At 41.3% G+C, this 13,317-nt stretch overlaps 2 protein-coding genes across 5 annotated transcripts in view; one reads left to right on the forward strand and one right to left on the reverse strand.

The window, feature by feature from the left end:
* The window catches only part of HADHA (hydroxyacyl-CoA dehydrogenase trifunctional multienzyme complex subunit alpha), a 42,311-nt gene extending 40,945 nt beyond the window's left edge, over positions 1–1,366 (reverse strand). Inside the window, exon 1 of the mRNA XM_086325930.1 lies at positions 1,223–1,366. Coding sequence (XP_086182056.1) covers positions 1,223–1,289 — 67 coding nt within the window. The 5' untranslated portion in view covers positions 1,290–1,366. The remainder of the gene's footprint in view (positions 1–1,222) is intronic.
* A 283-nt stretch (positions 1,367–1,649) lies between these two features.
* The window catches only part of HADHB (hydroxyacyl-CoA dehydrogenase trifunctional multienzyme complex subunit beta), a 30,100-nt gene continuing 18,432 nt past the window's right edge, over positions 1,650–13,317 (forward strand). The window contains exons 1-5 of one of the 4 annotated variants that reach the window (XM_086325932.1): positions 1,650–1,850; positions 2,027–2,265; positions 8,048–8,122; positions 8,231–8,275; positions 10,524–10,623. In XM_086325932.1, the coding sequence (XP_086182058.1) occupies positions 2,256–2,265; positions 8,048–8,122; positions 8,231–8,275; positions 10,524–10,623 (230 nt within the window). In that variant the 5' untranslated portion in view covers positions 1,650–1,850; positions 2,027–2,255. The remainder of the gene's footprint in view (positions 1,851–2,026; positions 2,266–8,047; positions 8,123–8,230; positions 8,276–10,523; positions 10,624–13,317) is intronic. The other 3 variants (XM_086325931.1, XM_086325934.1, XM_086325933.1) reach the window with 3 other exon arrangements.

A 13,317-nucleotide genomic window follows, 5' to 3' on the forward strand; every position in this document is an offset into this window, starting at 1 on the left:
TCAATTTTCTGTAGTGTTATGACAGGTATGCACACACATACAGAGCAGTCCCGTGGAGACTAAAAACATTGGTCAAAATAACAAAGCAGAAAAGGTTCAAACATTCAAAATTAGTCCCTTACAGTAAAGGAACGCCTCTAAAAACAGCATACAGTGATTCAGAAGGAGGAAGGCATTTTATAAATTATATTTCTAATTAAGTAACCGATATTAAGTACAACATGCAACAAACAGTCACATTTCACCTTACAGATTTGAGACAGAAGGAAAATGCTTAATTTTCCACAAGCACCCACTTTAACTCTTTCACTGCCAGTTTGAAGAGAAAAAGACAATACAGCTAATGCAAGCTAACCGGGTATAGTCAGAAACAAGGGTAGAAATAGTTGGTAAAATTATCTAACATCTTGTTCTTTAAGATACAAGGTATCTGCATTTTTTTTTTTTTAAGTGCTTCTTCTGGAAAGTTGCAGAATCTGCCTCTTGAAATTCTACATATTATACATTCACACTGGAATTACTGGAGCTGCAAAAGTTCAGCTTCCTGTTGAAGCGTGCTACTGCTAAGTCACTTCAGTCGTGTCCGACTCTGTGCGACCCCATAGACGGCAGCCCACCAGGCTCCCCCATCCCTGGGATTCTCCAGGCAAGAATACTGGAGTGGGTTGCCATTTTCTTCTCCAATGCGTGAAAGTGAAGTCGCTCAGTCGTGTCCGACTCTTAGCGACCCCATGGACTGCATCTACCCAGTGTGGTAATAGGTAAAAGGTTGTGAGGGAAAAGCGCAGGGAATGGCAGTCATTTGCAAGACTGGTTAATTTCATACAAGAAGTAAATAAGATGCTCCCCGTTACAGGCAAGGTGCAGTGAAGCACGAAGATGTGACAGATTGGACTGTCCTTGTTCTCTTAGTCCTCCCAATCCAGTAGGGACAGGTTCAAGGCCATCATTAAAGAAACTAAGAGGAGACCTGCGGAAAATGCCAGACCGGGTGGACAAGACTCAGAGACGTTAGGGGCTACGAAGCCTGAAACAGCTGCAGGACTCAAAACGAGAGAGAAAATGTCAGTCGCTGCGCCAGGGAATGAGACCGGGTCTCAGAGCAGCATCACTCCCCCTCATCCAGGGCCGCGGCAGGGAGGTGGCAGCCATGGGGAGACGCGGCTCCCGGGTCTCCGCAGTTCTGTCCCGGGGCCGTGGGGTGCCTTCAACCAGGCCTCACCTGAGCAGCGGAGCGTCCTGGAGGCAGTAAAGCGGCTGAGGCTGCCAATTGCTCGAGAGGCCACCATCTTGAGCGGGAGCGGACGAAAGTGGAAAGCCCTTCAAGTGCGGGCAGCCGAGTAGAGGACTTTTCTTCCCTCAGCCTGGCACTGCCCAGGCGCCCGACGTACTGCCTGACTGAAAACCCGCGACTGAAACCCCGATGGCGAGTTGCCGCCGGCTCCTTAACCTTGCCCTTCGCTTCCGGCTAACTCCCCGTTAGCCGAAAAAAAAGGACACTTTCTCCGCAGGAAAGGAAGAAAGCTCAGAGAGGACAGCTTTCCGGATTTTCCAGTCAGGCAGCCGGCGGGCAGGCAGGGAAGCCTGTGAGGCCCGCGAAGGGTCCTTTCCAGGGAGGCCCCGCCTCTTGGTACCCGTCTGGTCCTGTCATACGGGCGGGAGCCTTGCCTGCTGCTGGAGACTCAGCCGACGAGACCTAAGGTGAGAAGGGGCGTGCGCTCGGCTACCGCCTGCCCTTTCTCCGGCGGGGTCCGCAGTTTCCCGCCTGCTACGCCTGTGCCCCCGGCCGCCTGGCCTCCACTCCCTGGAGTTCGAGGGAGCGGAAGGAAGTTTCTCAGTCCGGGTCTCCGGTACGAGTGCAGTTTGGGCAGTAATTTGGCCTAGCGTTCTGTCTGTAGCTCCGAGCAACGATGTCGCCTATGCCTTTTAATTTATCACCGCAAGTTAACTAATTTGTGTGTGTGTGTGTCGGTTAAAAGCGCTGGCCTGTGTTCCAGTGGTGTTGTAACCCCTATTTTGCCTGTAGGCAGGTCGGCGGCTATTGAGAATCGCAACAGGGCCAGGAGTATTACCCCTTTTATAAAGCTTTCGAGGGTGAATCTCGGTTGTGTGGCTTTTTTGGAACTCGATTGTCAGACGAACTGAGGCATTCCTGTGTCCGGCTCCGACAGCCAAGGCTCAAGATCATTTTCTCATTCAGGAGGGAACCGAAGATCATCTGGTCTTTGATCTCCTTCACTGCATCGGTGAAGCCCATGAATCAGAGTGAGTCAGTTTACCCATGGCCACAGGTGGTAGCCTGTGTCTACTAACTTCTAGTCAAGAGCTCTGCACTACATGATAGCTGTTTTTGTGCTGGAGAGAGACGCTTGAGCCCTGGAATAAATTAATTGATTCCAAAAAGTGATGTTGAGGACCCTCTAGGTCGTTTCACCGCCATCTCATTTAATCCTCACGATCCCCAAATTGTTACTTAACGTTTTGTAGGTAAAGTTTGGGGGGCATGGTGATTTATATAAATTACTTGCTAGGTGGCAGAGCCAGATTCGGGCATAAATTTGTGCCACTTTTCACCAGATTGTTCCTCAGGAGAGGGAGAAGGAAGAGGCAGGGGGAAATGGCAGGGAAGTTGAGACTGAATTGAGGAGTATGGGAAGAAGAGAGGTTTCTGTTTAAAGCTTAAGTCAAATGGTGAGTCTTCCATCACTGAGCACGTTAAGCAGAATCTGGATGAGCAGTGACCTCTTAATTTACAAGAAAGGATTCTTGATGTTCAACAAAGGCCCTCCAACTTATAAGGTTTTTACAGTTCAAAGCTTGTCCTGCCCATGCAATGCTTTTTCATTTAATTCAGTGTAGTACTTATTGTTTAGATCAGGAATGGCAAACTTTTTCTGTAAAGGGCCAGGTAGTAAATAGTTTAGGCTTTATAACCCACATTGATCTCTGCCATATATTCTTTGTTTTATTTTGCTCTACAACTCTTTAAAAATGTGAAATCTATATTAGCTAGAGGCCCATGGGTTGTAGTTTGCCAGCCCCTGATTTAGGTCACTGTTTGACTCTCTGACTTTTTTGTTTCTTGTACTCTGAGCAAAATCATAAGCTCCATCAAGGACAGAAATGCTATTTTTCTCATTGTAGCTTTCATAAAGGGGAACTAAAGACCTTTATACCATCACCTACTGATACTAATAGCGAGCACAAGTATAACTCTTTATGGAATATGAGTTTTAACCCCTTGTTTTCCATGTTACAAATGTTTTCTCTGAATCTATTGTTAGCCTTTTAACTTTATTTTAGTATCTTTTACTGTGTAGATATTTTAAATGCTTATTTAATCAGATTTTTTAGTTACTTTCCATTATGGCCTCTGGGTGTCATCCCATATGTTGGAAACCTTTCCCCATTTAAGATTATAAAAATATTCTCTGATATTTTCTTGTAGCAGGTTAAAAAGTATTTATTTAGATTAATCCATCTGTAATTTGTACATACAGTGTGAGCTATGGATCTAATTTTTTTCCAAGTGGTTAGACATTTCCCCAGAAAATCTATTGAGTAAGTCATCTTTCTCCCACTTATTTGAAATGTTTTCTTTATTATATACTAAGTTCTCATACACATGAGTATGCTTATGAACTTACTACATCCTGTTCTGTTGATTCAGTTCAGTGCAGTTGCTGAGTCGTGTCTGACTCTTTGCAACCTCATGGACTGCAGCACGCTTCCCTGTCCATCACCAATTCCTGGAGCTTACTCAAACTCATATCCATTGAATTGGTGATGCCATCCAACAATCTCATCCTCTGTCGTCCCCTTCTCCTCCTGCCTTCAATCTTTCCCAGCATCAGGGTCTTTTCCAATGAGTCAGTTCTTGGCATCAGGTGGCCAAAGTATTGGAGTTTCAGGATCAGTACTTCAAATGAGTATTCAGGACTGATTTCCTTTAGGTTCAGCACTGTTTAATTCCTGGTGCTTTGTAGAAAGTTTTGATATCTGTTAGAGCAAGGTGTCCCTTTTTTTATTTTCTTGACTGTTTTCATGAATTTTATTTCGAAATAAGCTTTACTTAAGGAGACTTGTTTGCTATGACCAGTGCATTTTCTTGGCAAAACTCTATCAGTCTTTGCCCTGCTTCATTCCATATTCCAAGGCCAAATTTGCCTGTTACTCCAGGTGTTTCTTTACTTCCTACTTTTGCATTCCAGTCTCCTATAATGAAAAGGACATCTCTTTTGGGTGTTAGTTCTAAAAGGTCTTGTAGGTCTTCATAGAACCGTTCAGCTTCTTCAGTGTTACTGGTTGGAGCATAGACTTGGATTACTGTGATATTGAATGGTTTGCCTTGGAAACGAACAGAGATCATTCTGTCATTTTTGAGATTGCATATAAGTACTGCATTTCGGACTCTTTTGTTGACCATGATGGCTACTTCATTTCTTCTGAGGGATTCCTGCCTGCAGTAGTAGATATAATGGTCATCTGAGTTAAATTCATCCATTCCAGTCCATTTTAGTTCGCTGATTCCTAGAATGTCGACATTCACTCTTGCCATCTCTTGTTTGACCACTTCCAATTTGCCTTGAATCATGGATCTGACATTCCAGGTTCCTATGCAATATTGCTCTTTACAGCATCGGACCTTGCTTCTATCACCAGTCACATCCACAGCTGGGTATTGTTTTTGCTCTGGCTCTATCCCTTCATTCTTTCTGGAGTTATTTCTCCACTGATCTCCAGTAGCATATTGGGCACCTACTGACCTGGGGAGTTCCTCTTTCAGTATCCTATCATTTTGCCTTTTCATACAGTTCATGGGGTTCTCAAGGAAAGAATACTGAAGTGGTTTGCCATTCCCTTCTCCAGTGGACCACATTCTGTCAGATCTCTACACCATGACCCGCCCGTCTTGGATTGCCCCACGGGCATGGCTTAGTTTCATTGAGTTAGACAAGGCTGTGGTCCTAGTGTGATTAGATTGACCAGTTTCTAAAATCACTGCAGATGGTGACTGCAGCCATGAAATTAAAAGACTCTTACTCCTTGGAAGGAAAGTTATGACCAACCTAGATAGCATATTCAAAAGCAGAGACATTACTTTGCCAACAAAGGTCCGTCTAGTCAAGGCTATGGTTTTTCCTGTGTTCATGTATGGATGTGAGAGTTGAACTGTGAAGAAGGCTGAGTGCCGAAGAATTGATGCTTTTGAACTGTGGTGTTGGAGAAGACTCTTGAGAGTCCCTTGGACTGCAAGGAGATCCAACCAGTCCATTCTGAAGGAGATCAGCCCTGGGATTTCTTTGGAAGGAATGATGCTAAAGCTGAAACTCCAGTACTTTGGCCACCTCATGTGAAGAGTTGACTCATTGGAAAAGACTCTGATGCAGGGAGGGATTGGGGGCAGGAGGAGAAGGGGAGGTCCGAGGATGAGATGGCTGGATGGCATCACTGACTTCGATGGACGTGAGTCTGAGTGAACTCCGGGAGTTGGTGATGGACAGGGAGGCCTGGCGTGCTGGGATTCATGGGGTCGCAAAGAGTCGGACACGACTGAGTGACTGAACTGAACTGAACTGAAGGAGACTTGTATTCCAGACTCAAATGGCATCAAATGTTGCTTCTGGATAAAGTGGTCCTCATCTCATGGGCCAGTTTGTGTATTCCTGGCCAGAGTCGTTGAACATATACAAGCTGGTGAGCTGGTGAGAGGTTGGACTCCTCTTTTCAATCCATGTATTTGATAAATGTGATTTTTTTTTCTTTTTGGAAGCCACAGGACATCTCTTTTTAGCCTATGAAGACCTAAGAGAAATTAAATAAGGCTTTTATATTAGCTATTGCTGTATAGAGTTGGACCACAAAAAAGGCTGAGCACCAAAGAATTAATGCTTTCGAATTGCGGTGCTAGAGAAGACTCCTGAGAGTTCCTTGGACTGCGGGGAGATCAAACCAGTCAATCCTAAAGGAAATCAACCCTGAATATTCATCGGAAGGAATTTTCATTGGATGCTGAAGCTCTAATACTTTGGCCATCTAGTGGGAAGAGCCCATTCATTGAAAAAGAGCCTGATGCTGGGAAAGATTGAAGGCAAAAGAAGAGGGTGGCAGAGGATGAGATGAGATTAGATAACATCCTCGACTCAACAGACATGAATTTGAGCAAACTCTGAGACGTTGTGAAGGATGGGGAAGAATGGCATGCTGCAGTTCATGGGATCTCAAAGAGTCAGACATGACTTAGTGACTGAACAACAAACAATTGTTGTGTAACAAATTACTCCAAAATTTAGTAGCTTAAAACAATAAAAATTTGTTATACAGTTTCTGAGGGCCAGGAATCTGGAGTGACTTGGCTGGGTTGTTCTGGCTTTGAGTTTCTCATGAGGTTGCAGTCAGAATGTTGTCCAGGCTTGTAGTCATCCGAAAACTTGTCTGTGCTAGAGGATCCACTTCCAAGCTCACTCACATGACTGTTGACAGGAGTTGTCATCCTCCTGCCTCATCATGAGAGCCTCTTTGTGGGGCTGTTCCTGACATGCCAGCTGCCTTCTCCTGGAGCGAGTTATCTGAGAGACAGACCAAGATGGGAACTGCAGTATCTCTTACAGCCGAATCTAAAAAGTGACGTCTCAGAGAAGGCAATGGCACCCCACTCCAGTACTCTTGCATGGAAAATCCCATGGACGGAGGAGCCTGGTAGGCTGCAGTCCATGGGGTCGCTAAGAGTCGGACACGACTGAGCGACTTCACTTTCACTTTTCACTTTCATGCATTGGAGAAGGAAATGGCAACCCACTCCAGTGTTCTTGCCTGGAGAATCCCAGGGATGGGGGAGCCTGGTGGGCTGCCATCTATGGGGTCACGCAGAGTTGGACACGACTAAAGTGACTTAGCAGCAGCATCACTTCTGATGTATTCTTTGTTTACACCGACCAACCATGTAAATAAAAATTCAGAGAAATGGAGTTACTGATCAGAAGTTAGGTGTAGTTGTAATTTTTTGACAGTTAATTGCCAAATTGGCCTCCATAGGAATGTACCTGTGGAGGTGCAGCAGTTTATACTCTCAGCAGCAGTATATGAGAGAGCCTGTTTGTGCAGCCTCTACCACACAGTGAATGTCAGACCTCTAAGTCAAATGGTATACCTCTCTGTGGCTGTAATTTGTATTTCTTTTATGAGTGAGATTGAACATGTATCTAAGAGCCATTTGTGTTTCCATTTCCATGAACACTTTGTTCATATCGTTTGCCCATTTTTTTCTTACTGTTTCATAGGAACTCATTATGAGGAATTTAGGAAAATGTTTTAATATATTTTAAATATGTTTTAATATGTAGGAGTTTTGTATTTTTATTATTTTGAAATAATATCAAGCTTATAAAAAAGTAGCAAGTGTAGTATATGAACTTTTTTTCTTATATCAGGTAAGAAGTGATACTTTGAATTCTTTAGTGTGTATCCCCTTCAAATACAAATATTACACAAGGCATTCTACATCATCACAATACAAGCATCAAAATCAGGAAAGTCACACTGGTGGCTTCCTGATCCTATCCAATAGTCTGTACCCCTTTGACCCTAGAGAAAAACATAACCTCTGGAGCTAGCATGCGTGCGTGCTCAGTCGCTTCAGTCATGTCCAACTCTTCGTGATCCTCTGGACTATAGCCCACCAGGTTCCTCTGTCATGGGATTCTCCAGCCAAGAATACTGCTGGACTAGACTGTCTGGCTTCAAATCATAGCTCTGCCTCTTACTAGTTACTCAATTCCTGTATACTTCAGTTTCTAATCTCACAAAAAGTACAATAATCATGCTTACTTCACAGGTCCTTATGAGAATTAATGATTAGATTAGTGGTTTGCATGTTATGAAAGCTATGTCTACATAGCTATAATATTAGGGGAAAGGTAGTTGGTAATAGAGTAAATTTTTAAGTATTTTATAGTAACCCATGGGTGAGATATCAGAGATCATAGCCTACAGTTTAAACTGCAGGTTGTTCAAATAACCCAGAAAGTCTTTTTGTTTTCTTTTTCAGATTTCAGAATGACTTCCCTCTTGACTTACACTTTAAAAAATCTTCCCAATACATCAAAATGGGCCCTCAGATTTTGTAAGTTTCATTTGTTCTTTGTTTTTAAGATTAGACTTGAATGTGTAAGCATCTTGTGCAAACATGGAATTGTACTGCTTTTTGTAAACACTTGATTTTGTCTTCCAGGTATGAGACCTCTGAGCAGTTCCTCCCAGCTACAAGCTGCCGCAGGTACAGTAATTTGTAAAAAATAAAAATATTTCTGATTTAAAAGTTAGATTATAGGATCTAGATTTGTGAATTTTGAATAAAAACAAAAACTAATTTTCTAACTCTCCCCTTTTTATGATCAATAAGAACATCACTGTTGCCTTCAAATTAAAACAATACAGGACCAATCAGTAATGATAGTGCATGGTGTAAGGTGGCTTGAGGATGTTGGCAGGAGGCTTCTTTCTGGGATCTGGAGCCTATGGAGTCACTGAGGTTCTGTGTTTGTTCATTTGTTCTTTGTTAGTTTGCTCAGGTTCTGGTTGGTTAGTTTACTCAGCTACGGGCTGTCAGTCCTAAAGATGCGTGTGTGCGAGTCACTCATGTCCAACTCTTTGTGGCCTCACAGGTTGTAGCTCACCAGGCTCCTTTGTTCATGGGATTGTCCCAGGCAAGAATAATGGAGTGGGTTGCCATTTCCTCCTCCAGGGGCTCTTCCTGACCCAGGGATCTAACCGGTGTCTCCTGCATTGGCAGGTGGATTCTTTCCCGCTAAGCCACCAGGGAAGCCCCAGTCCTAAAAATGATTGTGAAGCCAAAAGTTAACTTTTTACACTTTCAGTGACAGGCTTCTGTTACTGAGTATCATCTTAGTGCATGTGCAAGAGGATGCATACCTGAAATAGGTGTGACTAGTTAATAAAAGAAGGTTGTTTAGTCAATATGAAGTGAAAAAAGAAATTTGTTGATACTATATGGTCTTTTAGACCCTTGGTAAACCCAGCGGATTAGGCTTCTTCACTGTTGAATACATACTTTTGTAGAACCTGCGGTAGTTTTGTATATTCACTTGCCTGGGTCCTATATTGATCTATGACTTCTGATTTTGGTCTTGTTGTGGTATTTCTACCTGGATAATCACTTAATTAAAAAAAATACCTTACCAAGATTCAGAAGAACTCTGCTTTGATTCAGTTCTACTTCTTTCTGGGCAGTTTGACCTTCAACTCATCATGTCATTTCCCTGCTTTATAGTTTTTTATCTAACAAAGAATAATAATTTTAGCCATGTTAACCTCAAGTAGTTATTAAGATATCTCAAACACTTTGAAATCTGTAAATTCAGTGGAAATACAAGATGATATTTTATATTGTTTTACATATAGTGTATTCCCAGGGGTCTGTTATTTAATCCCACCCAGAAAAGTTTCATGTTGTCATATAAAAAATATATTTTCTTTGGCTTCTAAACTCTAACTAGAATATAGATATGTATTAACCTCACAAAGAATAATAATAATTCCTTTCCATCTCATTTCACATTTCACCTAATTCTAATGTTTACTCAGAAATTCTTATTGCAGTCACACAGATAGATCTGTTTCTTGCCAGCTGGGAGAAAGTCACATTGAATACCACGTTAAATACCATTTTTCTGGCATTTAGAATATTCTTATTTATATTGCTCTTAAACAGTTTTTGTGTTTCTCTCTCCCCAACTATATTGTAAACCTTTGTGAGACTTAAGCCTTGTCATGTTACTGGTGTTTAACACTGTCCTACAAGTGGTTTGTTTTAACATTGATGTTGATAGTGGTACAAGAGGGCACATGTTAAGACAAAGGAATGTGATCAGCTGATTTGATGGGAGGAAAAGGGAATGTACTCGTGCTGAACAGGCTTTAGTTTGCAATAGGGCAGCAGAGGGCATAAAGACGGAACTTGGGTTTTACTTTCCATATTTTAGTATTATTTATTTTTTTCTTTTTTAACCACCACTCATGTTTTGTTTTTTTAATTAAAACATTAGAGAAAGGTTGCTTTTTAGATGTTACAAAATAGCTACACAAATTGAGTCAGACAGAGTCAGGAAGCGTGCTAGGTTTTTGTCAAATTGCAGTAGTCACCAACCAGATGCCTTTATTTCTACATAGAAAAGCAAGAGTATTAAGGTATTAAGGGCAGACTTAATTGGTTGCTTTCAGTGAAATGGATTGTCAAGCACTTGATAAAAATAATTTGTTAATGGCATAAGTGATATTATCACTAGGTATAATCTCTATATTTGCCTTAAATTTTATTTGGAAACTTGAAAATGCTCACTAATTTCTTAATCCTTTTTTTTTTAGTTGTAGTGGTTTGGTAAATGACTAATGCAATTTGGCATGGAGTGATAAAATCCCTCTTAGAATGTCTATCTTTAAAAATGTAAAAACTTACCTGACTTCTTGTATTTTAATTAATTTTTTCTCTGAACTTTATCTTAAAGCTTCCCAGACTAAATCGAAAAAAACCCTAGCCAAACCCAACATAAGGAATATTGTGGTGGTGGATGGTGTTCGCACTCCATTTTTGCTATCAGGCACTTCGTAAGTATGAAATGATTCTGTTACTTGTTATTCCTTTTTTTCTTTTTTCTCTCCAGCTGTATTGAAGTATGATTAACAAATAAAAACTGCATATATTTAGGTTATACAATGTGATTGTTTTTTAAGGAATACAATGTGACGATTCAATGCATATTGTTGTTCAGTCACTAAGTTGTGTCCGACTCTCTGCAACACCATGGACTGCAGCACGCTGGGCTTCCCTGTCCTTCACTATCTCCTGGAGTTTGCTCATGCTCACGTCCTTTGAGTCAGTGATACCATCCAACCATCTTATTTTCTGTTGCCCCCTTCTCCTGCCCTCAGTCTTTCTCAGCATCAGGGTCTTTTCCAGTGAGTTGGCTCTTCGCATCAGGTGGCCAAAGTTTTGGAGGTTCAGCTTCAACTCAGTTATTCCAATGAATTGTCGAGGTTGATTTCATTTAGGATTGACTGGTTTGATCTTGCTGTCCAAGGAACTGTTAAGAGTCTTCTCCAGGACCACAGTTTGAAAACATCAATTCTTTGGCACTTGGCCTTCTTTATGATTCAACTCTCATACCCGTACATGACTACTTGAAAAACCATACCTTTGACTATATGGACCTTTGTGGGCAAAATGACGTCTCTGCTTTTTAATACACTGTTGAGGTTTGTCATAGCTTTTCTTCCGAAGAGCAAGCTTCTTTTAATTTCATGGCTGCAGTCACCATCCGAGTGGTTTTGGAGCTCAAGAAAGTAAAGTCTGTCACTGTTTCCCTTTTTTCCCCATCTATTTGCATGAAGTGATGGGACTGAATGCCATGATCTTAACTTTTTGAATGCTTACATTTAAGCCAGCTTTTTCACTCTTGCACCTTCATCAAGAGGCTGTTTAGTTCCTCTTTGCTTTCTGCCATTAGAGTGGTGTCCTCTGCGTATCTGAGGTTGTTAATGTTTCTCAAGGCAATCTTGATGCCAGCCTGTGATTCATCCAGCCCAGTACTTCACATGATGTACTCTGCATATAAGTTAAATAAAGAGAGTGACAATATACAGTCTTGATGTACCCCTTTCGCAATTTTGAACCAATCTGTTGTTCCACGTCTGGTTCTGTTGCTTCTTGACCTACATTTAATGTGTATCTACATTGTGAAATGATTACCACAATCAAGTTAATTAACACATCCATCACCCCATATAGTTTATTTATTCCTTCTTTTAAGGTGTTTTCAAAAGGAACCTTTGTGAATTAACCCAGTAGGTAATACTGTTGCTGAAAGTGTTAGTCACTTAGTTGTGTCCAATGCTTTGTGACCATGTGGACTGTAGCCCGCCAGGCTCCTCTGTCCATGGAATTCTCCAGGCAAGAATACTGGAGTGGGTTGCTATTCCCTTCTCCTGGGATTTTCCCAACCCAGGCATTGAACCCAGGTCTCCTGGATTGTAGGCAGATACTTTACCATCTGAACCACCAAGGAAGCCCCTAATAATATTGCTGGTCAACTAATATATAAACAATATTTTCATGAAATTAATACAGAATAAGGCAAGTCAGTAGTGAAATAGAGTGGCAGAATCTGTTTTTCATCTTTTCTCATGAGCTAGTCTAGTGTAGTGTTAGACTAAACTAGCTGTATTTTGAAAACCTAGTGTGGAACTAGGTAGCTTGCTTCCAACAGATGCCCTTTCCTCATCTGGAGAGAAGTACATTGTTTCTGTGCCTCTTCAGAAGTTTAAATACTGAGGCCGTGGGCCCATGGGCATCTTGAAGGGACTTTAATCTGCTGCTTTGGCTTTCTGGAAGTTATCAGAATTGGAGTTGATGGACTGGTCCAAATCCTGGTATAGCACAACCCCAAATATATGGAATAACAATGGTCCTAGACCAACCTTCAAGGCCCCCAGAACCTAACTACTGTTCCCCCTAGACTTCCTTTCTCCTTTTCTGTTCCCCACTGAGGCCCAGTCTTTCTAAAAATTGATGATGGACTTTGGGAACTAAGTGAAAATTAAATGAAACATTTAGTTGTATTCTGTTAAGATTTTTTGATGTTCATGTTTTGAACTAGCAGTCACTAACTTAAAAATAAGCTAAGAAAAGTTGAGTATCTGTTAAAATTAATGAGACCTTTCTATACTAATATGAAAAAATCTTGAAGATACGTTAGGTGTAAAAAGCAAAGTTCAGAGCATTGTGTATAATGCCACCATTTATGGAAGATACAGATGTGTGTGTGCATGTGTGTGTATGTATATGTATGTGCACGCATGCATGCATGTACATACAGAAACAAGAAACATTCATTTTTAAATAGTGGTTTAGGACCTAGAGAATATCTTCTTAGGTAAGTAAATGGTGAAGATTCTTCACCCTCTTTTCTCAATATAATAACTTTCTTGTATGGACACAACAGTAGTAAGAATAAGAACCTGAAGCTTTAGCAGCAGAGTGGATCCTTATTGTACTTAGCAGCAGCAGGGTAGGAAAAGAAACTTCCATCAAGAGAAGAAAATTCTTGACTAGAAAGGCCATTTTGTGGTAAAGGCTGTTTGTATACTGTGTAGAAGTTTGATTCCAACTGTTTGACTAGCTGTTAAAAAAACATGAACATGCTCAAAGATATCATTTACACATTTCCTTTGATAGTTGGTATCAAACTACCAAAGGTGAAATTTGAGATATTCAGCACATTGGTATAGGCTATATTCCTTTTG

This window comes from Bos grunniens, chromosome 11, assembly GCF_055505025.1.
Source record: "Bos grunniens cultivar Pamir isolate PY7600 chromosome 11, Bosgru_T2T1.0, whole genome shotgun sequence".
Taxonomy (NCBI): domain Eukaryota; kingdom Metazoa; phylum Chordata; class Mammalia; order Artiodactyla; family Bovidae; genus Bos; species Bos grunniens.